Genomic DNA, 23,704 nt, shown 5'->3' on the forward strand with positions numbered 1-23,704 from the left:
TTTCCGCTTCTTTTGTTAGCAAACAGTCTCCAGTCCTTACTGTGGCTTGTGTACACATACCTGAATTAGCTTTAAGCTAAGTGTTTGAAGTGCTGTCAAAGAGAGTTCAGGATTTCAGTTATCATGGAAATGCCCAGGGCCCAGTTAACTGTGACCCATTGAAAACAGCGCTAATGTTGTTAGTACCAGAGCTAACAACTATATCTGTATGTGCAAATCCAGACTTCTGTTGGAGTTAAGATCAGTGTTTTGTACATATCACTGCAGCCATATATAGGTTTTGAAGTTAGATAACTCACAGCAGTCGTTAAATGCTTCTGAACAGGTAAAGTATTAAGAACACTTATTTTCCTTTCTCGATCATCTGAGATAGTTGCATTTATTAAGAAGCAAATAACATAACTCCTTTGCAAAGAGAGAGTGTGGTCTGATTTTCTACAGCTGTAGGAGAGGAATCCTGAGGTCTGGTCTCTGCTCCTTGCTGACTCCATGTGTCACCTTATTTGTTGGTTTCTTGAGGTTTGTAGGGGAAAATCCATCCCCAGAGAATTCTCTAGAAGCCTCAGGGTGAGAAGGGCCTGTGTAATGCCAAACATCACATTATTCTGATTTCAACAGTTACAGGTCCTTTTTCCAAATTCCTGTACAGACCCTGGCTCACTGAGGATATCACCCATCACTGGATGGCCTTGCCTTCCCACTGCACAGAAAGAAACCCATGTCCCACTTGCTGGCCTGAGCCTCTCAGTGACGGAAGCCTGGGGCACAGCGCCTGCGTTTGCCCAACATAACTACATCATATGATCTCCACAAAAGTACTTTTCAGCTGTTGGGGGATTACAGTAAGGGTGAAAGTAAGGAGATGCATGGTGGAATTTTAGGTAGGTTTCAGCCAGCCTCCTAGTGAGGACTCTGTCCCCGTTACCAGATGTCTGCGCTGGGATTGTTGCATCCTCAGCTCTTAGTGCACTGTCAGTTAAATGCATCTCGTAATACAGTGGAGAGGAGGTAAAGAAATCACACCTGAAAATATGTATGTTTGATCAAAATCTTGCTAGGAATAAGTGACATGGCTCTAAAAGAGCAAGAAGTATTTATGCGTGTGTTGCATCATATTCTGTGCAGTATCAGGTCAGCATCCCAAGATCTTTAATGAATATCAGGAGGATATAACTCAATAATGGATGCAAGCCAATATAAGGCTGAAACTGGCAAGTATACTTTGTGTGTAATTGTATACAGACACCAGAAGCTACCTGATGTACTTGTGCAGGACAACCCGCATGTTCCAGAAGATGAGCAGGCACAAGTGATGCTCTGCTGTGAGTCCGAGACCTCTGGAGCTGTGCATCCAGCCACTGTCACACAGGAGCTTTAAAACTTGCACAGAGACCAACGCTGGGCGAGGTTAAATGAAATGCTTTAATAATGGAACTATCCTCCTCACCTCTCAGCTGTATTCTTGCTATTTTTCTCTGAGTTCAAATCTCTGTGATAGCTCTGTCTTCCTGAGGAGGCTCATTGATGGGAATATAGCAAACTGTGAGGTAACAAAAAAGGTTTTGCTACCGAAGGTCTCCCCACTTTCTCTACTGTGGGAGCTCCACAAACTCTTTTCAAGCTCTAGACAGAGGCTTAAGGGGCAGACACAGTTGGCACTCACTTTCAGCGAGATCTTTGTGTCTAACTGCCCTTCATGCCTCTGAAAATCTCCCTTGCCATGTACAGGTCACTGCATATAAACCTTACAAAAAAAGACAAAGCTGAAGATTTATGAAAGGTGAATAAGTAAAAAAGGCTTGGGGAGGTGTCTTTAAAGAATTGTCAGTAGTTAAGCTCAAGTGTCTCGATGTAAAAAGGTTTTCTGCTTCAGTGTCCTACCGTGAACACAGGTGAAGGCAGAGGAAGGTGGCTGAAGGGGAAAAACAATCTGCTTGCCCTTAACTAAGGAAAATCTGAAGTGAGAGATTGTCCTTTGAGGGTCCGGTGGTCACTCGCAATCTCCTGTTGCTAAAGAGGTGGGGTAACTGGAGCAAGAAGTGAGAGGCAGGTTTATATGGGAGCAAAGTCAGGAGGAATATGCAGTACATAAATTGAGAAAAAGTTGTAAGGAAGAGCCCAAACAACACATCAGGTTTGTGTGATGAAAGCCTGCCACATGTTGTAGCATCAGGATACAAAGCAGCAGTGGAGCTAGCATCACACCCAGCTACCTCTGGCTTTTCAGCTCAGAGGGCGAGGCGCAGATTTCACAGCCACCCGGCAGGGCGTGGGGTACAGCAGCACTCGGCGTGACGCCACGCGCTCACCTCGGGTCAGTGCCTTCAGCCAGCACGCTGCTGGCAGGAAACTTCTTCTGAGTGGGCTGAGACTTTTGGTACCTGATATGCCTTTCAATTTCACTTTTCTGAGATATTTTTGTTTCCAGATTCTTGCCTAATAATCCTACAATCGAGGAAAATAAGGGGGAGAAGTCTCCTAGTTGTACTGAACTGTTTGATGGCTGTCAAGTATTTTTGGTGCCTTCTGGTCCGTCCTTTCTTTCAAGAGCAGCTGCTCCTCTTCATCCACCTTGTGGCATCTCTCATTTAACACTGAACAAAGCCTTCATGTAAAAGATACGTTTTAGGAAATATTATAGTGCCGTACAGATATAGAAAACATGCCAAAACCAATCTCCAGTGTTACATAAGCTTTATGTTCTGCTTCCTACAGCAGCAGAGCCAAAAACCTAGGACTGGCTTCAGGCTTAGGTGTCACCAGTGGGGCTGCTTTCTGAGAAGTCTAAGCCTGAGCAGGGGCAGCAGGGCAGCAGTGCTGTGGCTCGGCCGTCCTCGCCTGCTGCGGCTGCTGCCTGTTTCCTCGAGTGTTTGTCAGAAGCGTAGGGAGTGCAGCCAGAGAGGAGGCAGCAGTAGGAAGGGAATTTGTCCTTCTTCCCATCTGGGGAACAAGATTTCTGCAGGGTGTGGGGGGACAGGGCTATTGAAGTGACAGCTAGTCCTGGGAAAGGACAAGCACACAAATTTGTGTCCACCCTGAGGGCAGCAAAACTGAATCAGGCCACTGCTGCTGAGAAGCCCAGAGTCACTCTGACCAGGTCCAAAAAGATACTGAATGTAGTTATGATTGCCTTCCATGGGAGCTGAGTGAGCACACCGCATCCCGGATGAGTCTCAGCACCTTGCATCTCCATGCAAGTATTTTTTTTAATAGAAAATCATTCCGTTATGGCTGTTTCTGAGGGAAATTTTGACACAATAAAATAAATGGCTGGCTCAGCTGTACTTCATTGGAGAGCAGGGTTTTTCAGTCAATGCGTGCGTAATTCATTTTCAAAGGCTCTCATGATCATTATTCATTGCGGCTTGTAAGAAAACATTGCTGTGAACCCAAAAGTGAAGATTTTGTTTAAAATTATTTATGACACTAAATGTATTCACAGCATTATGATATAGTTTGCTTAGAGCATTTTGTGGTAATTTTATTTGTCTGCATTGGGAATAAGCATAAAACTAAGGACCACTTTTTCATGTTTGAAAATTAACTAGTGATGAGCACTTTTAATCAAGCTTTTGAACTGTTAAAGGCCTAAAATGCAGAGAGGGGTGTGTATTTTTCCTCATTACACATTAAAACTGAAGTACAGAGGAGAACAAAATTGTATCAGTTCCTCATGCCCAGGGTTTACATCCAAAGGCCATGGATTCCATGAATAAGTTGCCCTCCACAGAGTTGTGTATTCCTGATGCAAGGATTTTGGTGACTTAGTGTTGCATGGCTGACCCCTCCTCCTGCTTCACCATCTCTCCTGTCTGCACTGTCTGCAGCTGAGCACCATCCGGGCCCCTTCTCCGTGGTCTCACCTGCACCTTGGTCCTCTCTCCTGTTACGGCTCCTGTGCTGCCAGCCCCTCCTCAGGGACTGTGTCGGTGCCCTGACAGACACTACAGGCTGCATTTCTCACTTGGTTTTGTTAGTGTTGTATGATGGCTCCAGTGCGTTACATCTAAACGTGGTATATTGGGGGATAAAGTGAACTTACTTAAAAGGACTTTGTTCTGTTTGTCAACCCATGTGACTACAGCAAGTCAGCCAATCTGAGGAAGAAAGAGCAGTGTGTCACGTTTATCACTGCTGCTCAGCAATGGCTTAAAACGCAGATGAAGATGTGCAGTGTTAGGCTTGCATAAAAGTTCAAAAGTCTTAGGGAGCTTGTGACTCTGGATGAAAGCTTCTCTGCTTGCCGTGTAACTATTGATCTATTTGTAACTTCAGCAGATAAGTACTTTGCCATTTGAATAATCACAGTTTCTTTGGCTTTGCTAATGCTTTCTTTTCACATGTTTTGCTGAATTACTGTGACTAGTTGCAAAATGTAACTCATTTTTGTTTCCATCATTTTCCTCTGGTTGGAAATTTTATAAATACATGATGCTTAATTTAATGCATACATTGAGCATTTTCTTGCACATTCTCCATTGACTGAGGCATGTGTTTTCTTCAAATAGGTAAAGTTATTTTTAGGCTGTGGGACCTATGTGTGGTGATAGTTCAGGGTTTTGTCACACAATTTTGTGTTAATAGATTTTTTTTTTTATTCAAGTATGTGATTGTTGGTGACAGACCCAGCCTATATGTTCACTACACAAGATAGGTTAGGACTTACCTTCCTTGTACCTTGCTCCAAAACATACACAGTTACTGAGAATCTATGTGGACTATGTCTCTCAGAATTACCCAAGGAGAGCAGTGACTTCCAACAAGCTAAAAGATGGGGTGATTAAGAATTTATCCACTGCAGACCTAAGTAACAATGACAGTGTTGCTGCAGAGCGCAGTATGGGAACATGAAAGCACCGTGTGGGTGAAGGATGTACCTGCCTACGTCGGCGAGTTGCTTAACTCGGCACTAATAGTGCTGGTCAGTTTAATTGAGACTCTGGATAGAAAATCCACTATTCAGTGGAAGGCTTCTGTTGATCTTTACGGGACTTGACTGGACTCTTGGTTATTCCAATGTTATATTCTGCAGGGGCTTCTCGAACCTGTTCTTCTGCTCTCCTATTTTTCCTCTGAGATTCCTTCCTAACAAGTGATTACTTTCATAAGGCCTCTTATCTGGCCTCTTACATGATGTTTCATTAACATTTTGTCCATGAAAATCAACTTTACGAATTGTTCTAGTGAGGGAAATTTCAAGTTAATGTTTACACTGAAAAAGAAACCTACAGAAACGTGAGGAACTTTTATTCCTGAGGATAAATTCTGTGAGACGCCCACAAGCAAAGATGCTCCATGATACAGATACACAGATGTGATGTTTTGTCAAATGGCAGATGGGGATTTAGTGTTTTTCCTTAGGAATTTCTGGTGTAGGTACTAACACTTAAAACACCATCAATCTCCTATCATGAAATTTAGACTTGGCCCCAAACAAGTATAAATAAATCTGAGGAGAAGGCAAGGTCATGCTATGTTTGATTTATATCACACTAATGAGATACCATTGGATGGATAGTGGCTCTTACTGATTCCGTTTCATCAGAGAATTGCTTTGGAAAACTACCTGAGGAACTGGACAGAGTCCTGAGGCTCAGACCTGAATCCAGAGTCTACTTAATGTGCATAAATGTTCAAATTCAGGTTTTAAGTGGAAAACAAGAGATGGCCGCTATTTCTCATTCATAGCTGGTTGTGAACATCTTGCTAAACAAATGGACGTAACAAAGCACACAGGCCCAGTGGTGTGCATGCTGCTTCAGAATAGTCTATATTTTCAGAAACTGCAAGTATATAAATAATGTTTCCCTTATTTCAGTACCATACTTCCAGCTGGGATTACAGGTACCACAACTGATTTTGAAGCTGTGGTGGGAGCATAGTTCTGCACCAAGCTTTCATGCACTCAGGGCTCGTCTCCCTTTCGTCTGACTTCAGGACCTGGTAGCAGACTGCTGTGTGGAAGAAATCAGTGTTGTGAACTATGGGCTTTTATTTTCAGGGCCATGATGGCTCATGTCTTTGAGGCCTGGCATGGGGCTAAAGGGCAGGACCCTTCTGCTTGCAGGCGTGGGCACAGCCCTGAGCAGCAGTGAGCGCTGGCCTGGGTACCCTAGCCTGGCACGAGAGGGATGGCAGGGGGGTTTGGATGGGAGGTGCGTTCCCCTCCCCTGCACTGGGCCCTATGAGCAAGCAGGCATGCGGAGGAGTATGTGGGTAGTGGCTTGTTGTTATTCCCGTCCCGATTATTGCCCTCAGAGCCGAAACCGCTGAAGTACTGTTCATTGACTGTCGCTGCATCTGTATTACTCAGCTATGTGGGCTGGGATGCAGACGTGAGCACCAGAATGAGAGTGTCCGTATTCCTGTTTGCTAGCTTGCTCCTGGCATGTTTTGGGTTAGAACAGGTCACGCAGCCCGGGCATGGTCTGGGGCACAGGTTGCAGGCTCTTTGCAGCCAGCCACAAGGACAAGCCTTTCCTGCTCTCAGAAAGAAGAGAACTTAGTGATGTGGACAGATGCACTCGTGATACTTGCACAAGCCCTATTGCAAATCTAGATTCTTTTTTACAGCAGCATACACTTATGATTCAGGTTCTGATACCTATAAAAATTCAAATAATAAAGAAATAAAATAATGACCACCAAATATGTCACATACTCAGCACCGGCTATGAATTTCTGAACTGTAGCCAAAAGTACTTGGCATCCTGGAGCCAAGATTTTGTCTTGGCTCAATTTTATTGGGAAGTAGCTTTCAATACAGGCAGCAGAGAGGGATTTGAATAAACATCTTTTATTCAAACAACTTTCAGGGATATTGGGACTTGAAATCAGATACCATGGCGTAGCCCCATTTCTAAAAGAACTAAAAATTGCCTTCCCAGTGCTGGTGCTCATCTGGTGCGCACTGGACCTGTGAATGCTGCCAACATTCTGAGCTTTCTGTTTGCTTTTCTCACCTCTACAGCTTGAATCCTAAAATGACTCCATGGACTATGTGCATCTCTGTTTAGTTTGGCAAATGGAGATCACAGTTCACGGGACTTTGCCATAAAATTTTTTAAGCGTTGGAAGAAAATCAAGGTATGCAAATGAACAGAAGATATTTGAGGTTTGGGATGTTCCTGGAATTTTTACTCAGTTTTTATTGGGCACCTGATTGATCAGTGAGCTTGTGAACTAAACACTTCTGAGCCTGCAGGGACTTGTCTGCTTATCTTTCTGTAATGTAGAACTGGCTGCAGTGATCACATAAATCTTCATGAAACTAATTTTAAAACCTTGTATCTTTTTATTATTTTCCTTGAACAAGTTGTAACAAAAGGAGGTGAATGTGTCTGTCTTTTACCAGGCGTGTACAGCTGTAGAGGGAGAAAGTGTTGCCCCGGCTGAAAGGAGAGCGAAAGTCACGTTGTGACCTGCTGCTGTTTGAGGTCTAAGCATGATAAAAATTGGACTTCGCTGCAAAAATTAAGTTTAAAGTTGAATGTTGTAGAAGGAGTTTGTGATGATTATAGGAGAGGGAGTGCTTTTTGTTTATTTTTCTTCTGCTTTTTTTGTGTAGAGGCTTCCTCTTGCTTCTGTTTGGTTAACTGGTCTGTGCAGAGCCAGCTCAAGCCTTCTCAAGGGCATAGAAAGGACTGATGGCTGCTGCACCAAGGATGGGGACAGAATAATTTTTGGAGGAGATTCTCTGGTACCACTTCTACCCTCCACGGTCTCCTCATTCCCAGCCAAGACTGGTCCCAAACGCACCTGTCCTTTTTGAGCCCAGGTGTGTCTGCCCCATCCAGAGGCCAGTCATCCCGGTGACTGCGTCGTGTGCCTGCTGCTACAGGGGCTGGTGTGCCCACGGGGTGTGCCCCAGGGTCACCTGCTCATGGGAGGTGACTGTGGGCAGGGCTGGCCCCAGCCGCCTGGACAGGTGCCTCTGGCACACTGCTCCTTCTCTGGGCCAGGAAGCAATCCTCAGTGTATCTGATGCCCCCCTGCTCCTCAGTGGGCTAAATCCACATGTCACGTAGGCTGGTGTGACAGTTAGGTTAGACTCTACTGCATCACAGTCTATTTTATGGTTATGGCGTAGAAATACTCTTAGTAATCATTAGATGTCTGACAACCAGTGTTAAAATCTAGAAAAACTTCTACATATAATCACTCTTGAAAACCCCTTACTCTTAAGGTGATGGTGAGAGCCTAGCTGAACATTGACTTTTAAGCTCTGATGAAACTAGTCATGGACAAGATGTCTATTTCTTTATCGTATTTACAGTACTGTAAATGTAATGACAAATGCAAAGCTGCAAGCTGTATTCTGACCTTACCTTCTTCAAAGATTTGGTCTCAGTCTACTACCAAGTTTAGGGCAAATGCCATATACTGTCTTCAGGGGCTGCAAAATAGACAAAACATATTTGATGTTTCTAATAAACTTTTTAAAATAATGGTTATTAAGACTAAAGATTCTCATGTACATGATTCTGCTCAAGATAGTAAGGTTTTCTGAACAATTAGGTCGTCTTTCCTCTTAAATAAGAAATCCTCTTAAATAAGAAATATCACATGAAGAGTTTTTTTTACTTTGAACTGCCAGGTGAATATACTGGACAACAATTTACACTGATCTTTTAGGGAATCTACAATTTCTGAGGAAAAAACAAACCATGGAAGTGTTCTTTTGCTCATTATAGTGACATAGTGGGCTTTTTCAATGCCTATTGACCTTATTGCTTATTGTTAAAATGATTTCTGGAGTGTTAACAGATTAGTATCATGTGAAAGCAACCAGGTGAAAAAGTCAAAAATCCATGGAAAAGCTTTCATAGCAACAGCAAAATAATTTCAGTCAGTCAGAATCAGTAAAAGTATGAAATCATTGCCTTTTATTTAACTGCTTTTGTGCAGTGGCCAAGGAATTGGGTTTAACTGTGCTTTGCAAAGCACTGTGCTATCATAAATTAAACAAAGTATTACCTGCTCAGATGAGGCCCCAAACTGCAAGATATCGTTAACATGTCTTAAGTAAATACAGCCTCCTAACAAATTATTTCCTTTTCTGATGCTCAGTATGTGGTGGTTGTTTTTTTTCTAATTTGAATTAGTTTCTTATAGTTAATAGCACATGTTTTGTTTAGCTACCAGCTTTGTTATATATTGCTGGTTACTGGAATTCCTGCAACTCTACTGCTGTCTTTCCCAGTGTAGAATGCCTCTTTTGCACACAGCTTTTAATTCCTGCAAAAGGAAATCTCCACTTCCATTCTTTTATTAGCAAGAGAGCAAAATAATTCCTCCAAGTCACTGAAAAAGGCAAGAACAAAATTTTTCCATTATGATAGTTCAGTGTTTTCTGAGAATAAACTTCAAATGTGTAATTGCTGGCTTTCAGTAACTGTGAGAAAATAAAACTGCAGCTTAAAAAAAAAAAAAAAAAGGATGGACAAAATCAGCTTAAAAAAAACCATGTGCCAGCATGTGGAGTACTCTCTGTACGGGCACACTTGCAAACTGACCACCTAGAAATGAATGCTTCAGTGACATGGCCTGATCAACTGTAAAAGCCCACTTTACTGATGATTTTTTTGCATTGGCTCTTGGGTGTTCAGGCTGTTTTTTAGACAGAGTATCCTCCCATAGAAGCTTCTGTTATATGAAAGTACTTTAAAATACCTTTATAATACGGTACTTCACAGGAGTAGCAACTCACTCCTCTGCTCCCATGTCTGATGTAATGCTCAAAATTATTTCACTTTAGTCATCAGGAGGTGAATATTTGTCTAAATTTCTGGAAGTTTCATTGAATAGAAAACCAGTTTCCTACACTCAGGTTTCGCCAGGTTCTAAAAGAATGTAGGCCTATACTGAGAGTAGGTAAATGAAATTAATCACTGCAGTCCTGTAACAGGGTTCCCAAGCAAAGTCAGTCATTAGGTTTTGCAGGTGCTTTCCTTGAACCTCCCCAGGCATAAAAAGGTTAAATGTAGCCCCATAATAAACTGGGTTTATAACTCTTAATTAATGTGAAGCAGTATCCAATTTTTTATTCTTAGATTAAAAAAAAAAAGAATAAGAAAAATCTTTACAGTAAGAGTTGTCAAGCATACGAATGGGATGCCCTGCGAGGTGGTGGAGTCTCCATCCATGGAGACATTCAAAACCTGCCTGGGTACCATCCTGGACAGCCTGCTGTGGCTGCCCCTGCTTTGGGCAAGGGGCTGGGCTGGAGCTCTGCAGAGGTCCCTGCCATCCTCAGTCCTTCTCTGTTGCTATGATTAACTGGACTCAGCAAAAGCATATTTGTTTATGTGATTTGAAGGTGTTAGTTTCTAGATTTGTCATGTAGTCTGTAACAGTGTCTATGCATAAACCACCATAATTCCTCCTTAATTTCTAATTTAAACTAAATGCTCATGCATTCTCTTCAGCTTCTCCCCTACTGAAGGCAGTAAAAAAATGTGGCCTTACAACATTTTTAAAAATACTATAGTGAAATGTGCTCTTATATTCCTTTTAGAGATACTTGATTGGAATGGCATTGCTAGGTAAAGGGCATTGACAGATTAGTGTCAATACACTTAATTCCAAAGTCGTTCATAGACCTTATTTGCTGCTGTTTTTTTTAATATCTTATTTTAAAAAAAGAAACACAACTCAGAATTGGTAAGATGACATGTTTGAAATTTTATTCTGCTTTGAAATTGATGATTTTGCCTCCAGCTTCTTATTGACCCTTTCCCCCTTCTGTGCGCCTGACGCCTCTCCCAGCACCCCAGCCCAAGGAGCCCTCACTGTCCACCCTCTCCCAAGGCTCTGTGCCTGCCCATGTTTACCTGGTTCTTCCCCCACAGCTTCCACCAGCTCTCACTGCCTCTTCTGTGTCTGCCACCCCAGACCAGCGCAGCTCGTGGGCCTCACAGAGGAGGCTTCTCTGAGGGCAGATTTCTTGTGCTGCTGTTTCGGTTTGCACAGGCACCTGCAACAACTTCCCTGTAGGAAGACTCAGCCAGAACCGCTAATTTCGGAGTGGTTTAGCCCAGTCTGTAGCAGTATCTGGCAAAGGAGAAATACCAGCTTCAGCCCAGTTACTGGCCCAGAGGTGAGATGCTCCGAAGGGATGAAGTATTCGTGTGTGATGGGAGCAGTCTGTGCGGGTGCACTGGCTCAGCACCACTTGCTCACAGAAATGATAAATGCCTGAATCCCCGGTTGGTTTTTGATCTTTTTCAAAATAGAAGTTAACTTACAGGGTGGCCAGGTCAGTCACTGCGATGGATGCTCACGTATGACACAGCAGCCAGTCTGGCTGTACCAGAAGTGGGATCCTTCACTCACATTCCCACAAAACATTACAGAAGAAAATGCTGTTTGCTCTGATTAAATGTGACTAAATCAAATCATTCTTGGGGTCAAAGCAAATCTTTCACCATCACTTTCAGGAGTGAAAGGCACTGTTGTTATTAGATGGCAGCATTGTGGGACTATCACATGCTCAAAAGCTGAGAGAAGCAATTCAAGTGCAGCACTTGAAATATCACACTCAATTTATAGCTACTTTCCCTGTTTGTGTGTTACGGGAATGGTAAATTCAGGGCTGATTCACTAACTGCCACATACAATTTCAGGCGCCATATTTGATCTCGGTTAGCATAGTTCTTGTCATTCTGATTTTGTCTTACAGCTGGAATTACTGTAGGCATATCACACAGGTGCTGTTAGTTACACATCCTCTTCACCTCACTGACCGTATATGTTCCTGCTCCAACGAGAAGCAGTTTAACAGCCTGAGGCTGTTTTATTACAGTTTACCAACTTACCTCTTCATATGAAGCATTAGTCAGGAACACCTTAGGAGGGAAGTCATGCTTCAATTCTGGCCAAGAAAAGACTGAAGTAGGTCAGATGTGTGAGATATGACAAACAGGGACTCTTCGGTTTGCGTGTACTCCAAGTTTATCAGCAAACTTAGTACATGGGAGTCCAGGAAAAAGAATTTGGCACTAATGGAAAACAAGACCCTAATAAGGGTCTTGTGATATGATGCTGGAGAGCAGTTGTCGCTTAAATGGTGGCAGACCTGAGATTCTGCTGTTCTCCCTGTGCTCATAAGGCAATGCTTTGTCTTTCTAAATTTATCTGAGACTGATTTCAGAAAAAAGCCTTATAACAAAATTAAAAAAAAAAAAAAAAGTCTGTATTATTTGGACAAAAAAAGGCCTGCAGTGCAAGGGATTCAAACTTGATGTTAAAGTTGTGGTCCGGATCTTCTGCTGTAGGATGCAGGCAGTGGAACTGTGCTGACTCATGCCATGCAGGGACTAGCTGGAGGCATTTTAATGTTGCTGTGTCTTGATCCTTCTTTCATTAATGACACTTGGAATTTTAAAATATTCCTGTTGAATAAGTATTATTTTGTGAGTGGTTTTGTTATTAGATTTGATCGGCTTAAGGTCTGTGTCTTTCCTTTTCAGTTGAGTATATACTAAGCATTTGAAAAGATCCTTGCTGTTTTGGTTATGGTAAGTAGGAAGAAGTTGGGTTTTTTTTAGTTCATAATGTTCTGAAATTTCCTGATGCATAACTCTTTATGCCAGTGTCAGAAATCCTTTTGATTCCATTAGTGCATACCAAAAGATTTTAACCTGTGTTAAGAAAGTGTTTCATGTACAAACCAAAGCCAGTATAAACTCAAGGGAATGTATGGGCAGGCAGTGTTACTAATTTTCACTCTCACCCCAGCTTCTGTTTGCTTTTTCACGTGTTGTATATGGTGTGTGTCCAAGTGTGAACTCTCCAGTATGGGAACTGGATTGCTTTTGTGCTTAATACTCTGAGGCTCTGATTAACAGTTATGTTCCCAAAGTATTATCTCATAATACAGCTGAATGATTTCCATATTCTTGGGGTATCTAGCTTAATTTGTGAAATAATTACAGGCCGCCCTTTAGTACAGGAGTACTAGAATATCTGTGGCAGTATTGTGTCTCATTAGGGTGCAGAGATGACCGAGCTACTCATCTCAGGAAACGAACATAAATAACTCTTAACTGCTAATAAATTATCAAAGCGTGCAAATACATCCAGTCATTTTTATTAGAAATATATGACTACCTATTTAATTTTCCTGCTGTCTGTTGTCATGCTGTACTGATTTTATTTCTTTTCATGTATTTACAAATTCTATCTTTAAAATACTGTTGTGCATCTTTGAGTTTTTAGTACTAAAGCTGTAGTTATAATTATTATGCTTCATCAGAGATAAAAACTGTGCTGTCTCTGATAGAAGATGAAATTCCACCGAATAACACAGAAAACTTACCTAATTTGGAGCTTCAGTTCTGAGGAAATAAGCCAGCTGGAGATGTGGGCAGGGGTTTGTAGTGCAGTCTCATTGCCTGTTCATCTTCTCAGAGCTGCCCTCTTTCAAGAAGACAAGTCAGGTGGAAGCTTTCCCCTTGCTGTGCTTCCCGCAGCGCAGGGCGGGAGGAGCATCACTCCACCCTCGCTATTAACAGAAGGAAGCTTCATTGTTACAGTGCTAAGGGTCAGGGAGGGTTCCAAGCCGACGCTTCATTTTTCCTTGCGGAATAGGGGTGCTCTGAGGGGTATTTTAGCACTGCTGTTGGCTGCTGCAGAAGGAGGAAACCGGCAGCTTTTATAGCTGGGCTTTATTACAGATAAAGGCACAGAGGCAGGAGACTACTGGCAGAGAGGGGCAGAAGTTGCTTTAAGAGATTTTCTCGCTCATCCCTGTTCCCACATTCACTGCACTGCACTAAACTTTCCTCTGACCAAAATTTTGTTTCCTGGACTACTACTAGAAAGCAGAAGCATGGAGATTTTGTTCGCAGTTCTGCTAGAGAAAGCAAATTTCTCCTTTTAATTCTGAATATTATTTACAGATTAGAAACTCCAGTATTATACAATATTATTTTGCCAGTGAGAATTAAAAAATGGATTCATTCAGAGCACCTGAAAATGAGTCGCTGTTGTCCAGTTCCTCTGGCCCTGCCAGATGGGATCCCTTCCGTCGTCCCTTGGACTCCATCCAGCCCTGGCACTTCAGGCTCCTGGCAGCTGTAATGTTGGTGGTGACCTCCCTGTCGCTTGCTGAGAACCTGGCTGTAATCCTGGTAACTTTTAAGTTCAAGCAATTGAGACAACCTGTCAATTATGTTATAGTCAATTTGTCTGTGGCTGATTTCCTGGTCTCACTGACTGGTGGCACCATCAGCTTTTTAACGAATCTGAAAGGTTATTTTTATATGGGATACTGGGCTTGTGTACTGGAAGGATTTGCTGTCACATTTTTTGGTAAGCTTGATTTTGTTTGTAGTTGTGTGTTCTTTTCTTCAACTTCCTTCAGTGCATTCTACTAGCTATCCTGCAGCTTCCCATGTCACTGACTTTGCATGCCTTTGAATTAACTGGTTCCCCAGTTACATGTATTCTGTAGTGGATCTCATGTGTGAGTGAATAGCATATATCACTATCTCTGTCATATATCAGTGGTTTCTCACATGTGTGCTGAGCACTGAATATGTTTTTAATGAGGAAAAGCTTGCTACTAGAATAACAGTTGGGGGGGTGGTAAAACAATGTCAGGAATAAAATCATTATGTGAATTTTGGTTTGGATTTAGGTGTGTGCATATATGGATAAATAAGAGAGAGAGAAGAGTGGCTGCTCTTAAACTGTGGAAAATACCAGGGCACAGAAAAACCTTATGTTAGCTCCCCTCCAGTGGCTCTGAGGAATCATGACACACCTCTAACAGTCACTCCACACATCTACATCTTTTTGTGATTCTTTTTCTTGGCTTTGTTTCACTAGTTACACAAAAAGTATTAGAAGTATTCTAAAAGGGAATATCCTCACCACATTAGTTCCCTGTGTAAATACACCTCTGCAGAATAAATGGGAAATTAGTTTAAAATGGCACTCTACTTACTTGAGATAGACATTCATTCCTACCTCCCTTTTCCTGTTTCTGAAGTTGCATAGTGAAGACAGCCTTCTGACTGTCACTGCTCTGTCAAACACATTGCTGATCCTTAGCATCAAAAGGAGTCCCACAGTTGCTCTCAGCCTGGCTAAGCCACACAGACGGAATGCCAGTGAGGGACACTGCTACTAAAATAGTTAGTGACATGCGAGCCATGTGCCATGAAGAAAGATGAGGCTATTTTCAGATTTTGGTGGCCAACCAGGTGGTATGTGCCTCATAAACTGGTAATTTGATGTTGTGAGCAGTTGTCTGTACGTTAGAGTTTTATGACAGTCTGAATTATGACGTTTCTTGCAAAGACAGCATTTTGAAGATATATCTTAATTTGTAAATTTGGAAGCTACACATAGTTTGCATTGTTTCAGAGCAGAACCAAATGAAAAAAAGAAGTCATCGTCAGTTAAATGACCCGATTAGCTGCTTGGTTTTGTAGTCAATATACAGTAGACTGACAAACTAAACAAATATTAAAATCTTGTGCTCTTAATAAATATTAGAATAATGCACATAAATTGCACATCCTTTCAGAACTTGCATTGAGGGAAATGGTGCCTGATGTGGTGGGTGGTCAAACACAGGAACAGGTTGCCCAGAGTGGCTGTGGAGTTGCCATCTGCGGCGATACTCAAAAGCCAGCTGGCCTTGGTCCTGCACTACCTGCTGCATGGGCCATGCTTCACTCTGGGGCTGTTGAACTAGGTGACCTCCAAAGATGCCTTTCAACCTAAACAATTCTGTGATTCTGTGATGTGGGATGGTGTTTGCTTTTCAGTGAATTAATTTTTCTTTTCTTTTTTTTTTTTTTTTTCCGATTTCTGATCGTGACTGTGTTTTCTTTCTATAGGCATTGTTGCTCTCTGGTCTCTTGCTCTGTTGGCTTTTGAGCGGTACATTGTGATCTGCCGCCCCATGGGAAACATGCGCTTGAGGGGGAAGCATGCTGCCCTAGGCATTGCCTTTGTGTGGACCTTTTCCTTCATTTGGACCATTCCACCAACAATGGGTTGGAGCAGTTACACCACCAGTAAGATTGGAACTACTTGTGAGCCTAACTGGTAAGGCCAGTCTTGCAGAGTATGGTAAAGAAATGGCACTTGCAGCTCAGGACATCTCAGGGGCAGGAATTGAAAGGTTTAAAGACGATGTACATCTCTGCAAAATGGGTGTAAAGACAGTTGCAACAAAACTGAGAAAAGTCTGCCAAGAACAGATTTAAAAAAAAAAAAATCTAAAGGGAGATGCTGCCATCTCTAATGAAAATAGATATCCTATACCTTGTGCTTTTTGTCAGGATTCAAAGAGGACAAAGATTTTTCAGAAGACTGGAGAAAGCTCTGAGCAACCTGGTCTAACCCCATAGCTGACTCCCCTCTGAGCAGGAGGTTGGACTGACCACATGTCCGTTCCCACCCTGTGATGCTGTGCTTACCCTCATGGGATCCTGTCCCAGCCCAGGGCTCCATCTGGTGATAGGACCAGAGCTGTAAAAGGGCACTTGGAATGAAAGCAGTTGACAAGAATGCTAGTGACAGCTTTGAAGCGCAAAATTAATCTTTAAAGAAAATAATAACAACACACGTTAGTAATACATACACAATGTATTTTGTGTTTTATACAGGTACTCAGGAGCTTTTACTGACCATACGTACATTATTGCATTCTTCACCACCTGTTTTATAGTGCCTTTATCAGTGATTTTGGTATCCTATGGAAAACTGATGCGGAAGCTAAGAAAGGTAAGAAGCAGCACTTACAAGCAAATTCTTTAAATGTGTATGTATGCAAACGTTTGGAATTTTTGTATTTGATTTTCTAATCAAGATCAGACATAATCAGTTCAAATTATGAGGCAGCAAATGCACTCAGTTATCATCTTGTGTTAAATAATTATCCTTACACACAGAAATGATTTGTCAAAGTGTGCTGTTTGCATCATTTATCAGTACATCCGATTAGACAAACATCATCCAAGTGAAAGAATGTCTGCCTCATAAATAATAAACAAACTGAATGATCCAGTATTGGTTTATTTACAATTGTACTTCAATTCAGTGATGTTTCCTAAGACTCAAACCAGGTAAATCAGAACTTAGTTTTAAAATGACTGCATTTTGTAAACTTTAGGAGTGCTGGCTAATACGCTGTATCACTTACATGCAAAATAAGATGAGGCATTTGTAAATAATGTAATGCTGTTTGGTAAAAATATTAGATTATCCAGGAATATTTAAAATACTTGAGAAATGCTTTTGAATTTTATTTAAGGATTATGTTGACCCAATACAAAAGAGAATCTGCAAAAAGTTAGAAAGACAACGGTAGAATAGGAAGATTCCTATTTGGACAGGATTTGGGAACAGTATTTTGGGACAATATTTACTGCAAAGATGCCTTGTCTTATTGCTTCAGTAACATATTCAGTAAATTTCTTCCATTTACTGTTTTTGAAGTATTTGGGATAGTCAAATGCTTGTATTTGAGTGTTGTTTTCTCCAAGTAAGGCAAACGAGAAGGGAAATGCAAGAAGTGCTTTATTTTCTCATTAAAAAACACAGATGGGAGCATGCATACTTCAGGTGGCACTGTGATTCCTCTAAATGGAATTTTCTTGATGTCCTCCGGGAGGCACGCAGGGAGAGAAGGCTGAATGGTGGGGAGGGGTTGATGTCAGTACTGAACACGAGAAGTTCCCCGGGCTGACGTTGCTGCAGCGCCCCTGGCAGGGCAGCACCGTGTCTGCTGGCCTGAAGGCAGGGGCGTGAAGTACGAGATACGGACACGCGTGAAGAAAATAATTGCTGATGACTCAGACTCTCCTAAAATAAAACCTGATTCTGTTATTCTGAATATCCAGAACTTTTATCTGAGTGCAGTGCCAGGGTTGTTGGGGAAAATGTCTCCATTCAGTTCTAATGTTATTGTGGAAAGATAAAAGGCCATGTTATACCAAAAATTCTTTTTTTATTAGCATGTATTATTACAAGACCTGGCACCAGGTTCTTCTAGAGCTATACAGATATACCATTAGTAGCCCTAATTTTTGTTTCATGTTTTTAGAGGTAACTTACTGTTGGATTGGGTACTGCCAGTTGTTCATTCTGTCAGGGTCACTGTATTCTGTTATTTAGCATTCTAAATAGAGGCCAAATCTTGTCTCTAATTTGGCTGAAATAATTAGGATTACTTTCCTCACAGATGGGATTTAAAGGCATTTCTGCACTGCTGTGGGGTGCGCTGCAGCACCCATGAAGTTACCTGAGCTAGATTAACTTTTGTGAGGCTAGACAGCAAACCCATGCCATCACTTTAGCTTCAGCCTAGTCACGAGGAGCAGCTTGGGAGTGTCTACAGGCTGCACGTGTGCCTGACTGCAATTAGATTTCTACACAGAGATTGCCCCAGTAATTGCTTTTTGCTCTCACTTTAATAACAAAAGATACTCAAGCACAGGAAAATTTAGTCATGACAGTATACAGGGATTCATGTTTCTCAGCAGTAACATTCACACCCCGTGGTCCAGTAACAGCATCCTCGTGTGCTGTCATACTCAAGAAGAGTATGTCTTTCCTTCCAGCATCGCAGATCACTAAGGTCACTCGTTGGAGGCCTTGTTGTTTGTTTTCTAGAATCTTCTATCTTTTCTTTAAAGGTGTCAGATACGCAAGGCAGGCTGGGAACTACCAGGAAACCTGAAAGACAAGTGACTAGAATGGTGGTCGTTATGATCATTGCCTTTCTAATCTGCTGGATGCCATATGCAGCCTTTTCTATCCTAGTCACTGCATACCCCTCCATTGAGCTGGATCCTTGTCTGGCAGCAATTCCAGCTTTCTTTTCCAAAACAGCTACTGTTTATAATCCAATTATTTACGTCTTTATGAACAAACAGGTACTGTATGCTCTCAAAGTGTCTTTAACAGTCATATTTTGTTATTTTGTCTTGCTTTATAATGAACTATTTCTACCTACCTACATGTTAGTTAACTAGCATTGCAATATCCAGCATTTAGAACTAAAAAAAAAAATAAAAAATCACTGTATATCTACCTACTGGAAGATAGAATAAGCCTCTGTGCATTGTTAAAATATGAATGTTAATAATTATTAGGTTTAGATATTTTAAAGGACCATCAGCCCTTAGTGAACATCAGTTAGTTTTCTGTATGTAAATTCTGTTTTCAAGGCTGTCCCAGTACATTCTTGTAATTCTTTAGGAATGCAACACCAGTGAGTTGATTTTGAGATGGGGTGGAAGTCTTCAATAGCTTGATTTTGTGTCAGAGGAAATGCTGCATTTGTGGTTGTGTGTACAGGCAGGGTAGAAGCATTGCAGGGAGATTTCTTCTCTGGAATGGGAGCAGAGGATTGGATGCAGAGAAGAACTGACAAGGGGATGAACCAGACTGATGTGTTCACTGCAGTAACAGGCACAATAATAAACTCAAATTGATTTATGGAGTGAATGTAGCCACTAAGAGTGGTGGCATTAAACAGAGTATGAGCATATAAGTGAAAAGAAGAAAATAGTGAAGTGACTGTTAAACAAGAAGTGAATACATTTATTTATTCAGTCCTGCAGAAAGAGCTACTGCTTGTCTCACACCCTATGGACAATGCCCTGGTCTCCCAGTGCATGGCAGATGTATGCTGGTCTTACCCTGCCCAAGGAGATGAATAACACGGAAACAAACCGTCTTTGAACACCTGTGTATTAGAATATGAAAGCAACTCATGAGCCTGGAGAAATGACCATCTCTGTCCATTAGATGGTCTTAGTAACAAGCAGGAAACGAAAACCATTTTTAGAGTAAGATTTTCCATTAGTCTGAATCTTTTTAGAACATCATTAGTTCTCAATTTTAGAGTTCTTCACGGTGGCACAGGCAAATATATTTTATGGAGCTATTTCTTTATATTTCCAACTGACTCAGAGAATTTTCAAGAGTTTTTTTAACTAAGACACAGATTGCTTTTTTAAAAAATTCCTTATGTGTTTTGACTGATCTTTTTTTTTTTAACTTTCTAGTTCAGGAAGTGTCTGATTCAAATGTTCAGCTGCAGTGCCATAACAACTGCAGAGTCCAACATGAACCCGACTTCAGAGAGAGCAATGCTAACCCAGGACAAAAGAGGCAGTGAGATGGCCACCATGGCAGTACGTAGCACCGTTTCTAAGAGGAGAACCGGAGATGAACACAGAAATTGCCAGTCCTCTGCTCAGTTGGCAGCTTCAGAAAACAAAACCTGTCCCATGTAGGGTGGGAGGTATGATCATTAATGCAGTGCTACAGCGTATTTCCTGGTTTTCATCAATTAATACAAAAAATGTTGTCAGTGTGGATGTTATGCACCTGTGGACACAGGGGTTTGAGATTCCAGGCTCCTGAGCACGTGTCAGTCAAACACCCAGCCCTAAGGTGTGTCCCTTCCTCCACTGTGTTCCTCTTCCCAATCCACAGCCTGCTTGGTCCTGAAAATAACATCAGAGGAAGCCTGTGTTGCAGTGCTGTCAGGTAACACAGGAAGGGCAGGAGACTTCTATGCTGATAACAGCTCCTTGGTCAGCTGGACAAAACCATGAAGTGGCACATGGCTTCAATATGCTAATAGACGAATAAATAATAGCACAGAGCTGACTCAGTTTCAACCAATGGAGGTTCAGGGAGGAACGGGTCTGAGTGCTTTTTTGGTTAGTTTGGGTATTTTTACTAAAAAAGCAGAGAAAGCCAGAGGCTTCTGGATTTATTTCTGTTCTTGATGAGAACCTCATCTGGGCCACTAAAATCTCCAGCAGCTTGGACTCTCAAGCACTATTTCGTTAAAACAAACCCTGTCAAGAGCTGTTTGTATCTTCTCTCTGCATTCCCTCTTTGTCAAGAAAATCTGTGCTTGTGGCAACTTTTGAAGAAAATTAATTTGGACTAGATGATTGTCGTAGGTCCCTTCCAACTGAACTCAACTTTAGAGTTAGCAGGGTATAGGAAAGTACAGCTGTGCAGGGATGCTGGAGGAAGGGCAGTAGCTCAGCTTAAGAGTTGTGAAGCTGAGCTTTGTGGGACACAAGTTTTTCTCCCTATGTGCCCGCACTATGCAGAGCCAAGCTCTATCATGTTCTTGAGAGCATGTATCTCCAGGTGACAACTATTTTTTCTGTTGCTTAACAATTCCAATATTCAGAAATCAGTGGTTAGGGAATACAGGTATTATGTGTGCTGGGCCACATGACACTGGAGCTCATTGACTGTCTCTATTTCCATTTGTGCAGTTTTACCCCTCTCACTCTGAGCCAGGGCGTGCCTCTCCACAAAGCATGAGCAACGTCCTAGCCCACCAGCAGGCAACTTGGAGTGGCCACTGGCACCGCACTGCTGTTCTTTGAGGAGCAGTAGGGTCTCTGTCCCTTCACTCCTTAAATTCCTGTGTCTGCGTTCATGTCCTCACTACTTTTAATTGATCTACTGATCCTGGCGTAGGTCATTAACTTGTTATGACACCTTTGATATCGAAAGCAAGGAGTGTAACAGTAATACACTTCCTGTAAACAATGAAAAAGAATAGAAATTGCCAGCTTTCCATGGCTGAATTCCATCTCATATGTTTAATTCACACAATGGCATGCAGCAATATACTTAGCTTTACTGGAATGTCACTTACATGCAAAACCAAACAAGGCCACAAGTGTAATAAAGACAGACCTGTTTTAAACAGCATTTGGTTAACATTGTGTGAAATGCTTCTTAGAGCTGGTGTGTCAGATTTTGAATCCTATATAAATATATACTTAATTGAATGCATTTTAGAAGGCAATGGCTGGATATATTTAAATGCTTTAGTATGGACAACCATTATTTCATTGTTACATTAATATTACAGATTAAAGTCTGTATTAGTTACAGACATTAATACAGCACCAGTTGAACCAAATGTTGCTCCATAGTGGCATAGCGAAGCCACACTAGCTATGTGCTGTACAGGCCTTAGCAATAGAAATGTGATACGGAATGAATCATCCAGTGTCCAGTTTTACTTAAAAAAAATTACAGTTTTCTCACACAGAATAAAGATGTTTTGTTTCTGCCAACTTTTTTTTCTCTTTTTATTTTGTTATGTTACAGTATGAAAAACTGTATTGCTCTGAAAAGGAATGACAGGCTACCCGAGATCTCTGTGGTCAGACCTAGCCCAGAGCAGTACCTTGCTGCGTTGGAAGTTAAGAACCATTCCTGCAGCAGATGGGGATCAGGGAGAGGTAACATGGAAACAGTATGAAACATACTCTGAAACCCTGGTATCTTGCAAAGCTGATTTCTTCACAATTCTCATGCTCAAGAGGAGACAAAAACTGGAGCTCCCCACCGGGGTGGAGGGACAGGCACAGGCAGCGTGGCCCTGCTGCCACTCTGGCCCTGGCACGCTCACATGGGCTGCTTGGATACCCCTTCCTGCTGGTGGGTGTAAAGGATAATCCAGCCCCCCCACTTCTTCACAGCCCTGCCTCTCTGATGTGTTTTGCTTCTGCTCTGTGAAGGCAATCTAAGCACTGAAGCAGCAATTAAAGTCATATGGGAGAAAGCATGAGCTCTTCACTCCTCTATCACCAGCCTTCTTGTGGGGGTGTGTTGGGGGAGGTCCCACCATCTGCAGCCCTCACTTCTGAAGTGTCGGGGGGGAGGAAGGGCAGGCTGCTTCAGGTAGTAGTGTGTCTGACATTTGAGACAAACACGTCATAATAGGTAGCTATGCATACCTGCTTTAGGTAACTGCGGATATTTTTTCATCAAATATGTAAGAATTACTCAATAAGATCTTTCTGTTAAAAGATCCTGTATAAGTGCATAGGTTAAACGTGAGCCCTTCAGCAAGTGTATTTCTCTAAAGCTTTCCTTTAACACTAAGTGACCAGCTTCTTTGGCCCTGCTCTTTTTCCCCTTTACCCAACTTCCCACTGTTCTCACAGGACAGCTGTGAGTCCAAAGGACCCAGTCATGTGCTTTGTTTTGCATCTTACAAAAGCATGAGCCAGCTCTTCGGACCTTTCCACAAGATCCGTCCCTCGCAGAGGGCAAGGAGCAGTTAGGAAGCGATGGGGGTTAGCCAGGCGAGGGCTGAAGTGCCCAGAAGTGCTGGCAAGCTGCTGCGGGTGGACAGCGAGCGGCCGGCTGCAGGGCAGGACTGAAGGAAGCCGAGGCACCGGAGTGCTGGAGGGAGCGAGCAGTGCGGGGAGGGCAGGAGTCCTGTGCCACTGCTCCAAAGGAGACCTGCTGCACGGTGAATTTTCCTTGCCCCGGGGTACTGCTGCCACACTAGGCACCACAAGGCATGGACGTGGTCTCCAGCAAGGGGCAGGCTCAACGGGTACTACCTGGGAGCAGCCAGGGCTCCCTTTGGGCACCTGGTTAACTCCACTATCCTGCCTATAATGGTGCAAGCCAGTTGGTGCTGTGTGAACCTCATGGTGTTGGAATACCATTTACCATTTGTCACAAAGGTCACAGAGCCATGACTCTGCCATCTGGGCCTTGCCCCCCCCCCCCCCCCCCCCCCCCCTTGCTAGAGACACTTAGTTGCAAGACACAGAGAAGGAATTTGTAATATCTTAAAAACCTAATTTTTAATAAGCAATTTTTATACACTGCAATCTTCCTCCTAACTCATTTTAGACTCAAAATTAATCTCAATTTTATTCTTTTTATATTT

General features: G+C 42.3%; 1 protein-coding gene across 1 annotated transcript; it reads left to right on the forward strand.

The window, feature by feature from the left end:
- The first annotated feature begins 13,952 nt into the window (after window positions 1-13,952).
- On the forward strand, window positions 13,953-20,264 carry LOC141961544 (opsin-VA-like). The gene is made up of 5 exons (XM_074908498.1): window positions 13,953-14,313; window positions 15,852-16,062; window positions 16,626-16,743; window positions 18,657-18,896; window positions 20,034-20,264. The coding sequence occupies exons 1-5, from the start codon at window positions 13,953-13,955 to the stop codon at window positions 20,262-20,264; spliced, it is 1,161 nt and encodes a 386-aa protein (XP_074764599.1).
- Window positions 20,265-23,704: the final 3,440 nt, after the last annotated feature.

This window comes from Athene noctua, chromosome 5, assembly GCF_965140245.1.
Source record: "Athene noctua chromosome 5, bAthNoc1.hap1.1, whole genome shotgun sequence".
Classification (NCBI taxonomy): domain Eukaryota; kingdom Metazoa; phylum Chordata; class Aves; order Strigiformes; family Strigidae; genus Athene; species Athene noctua.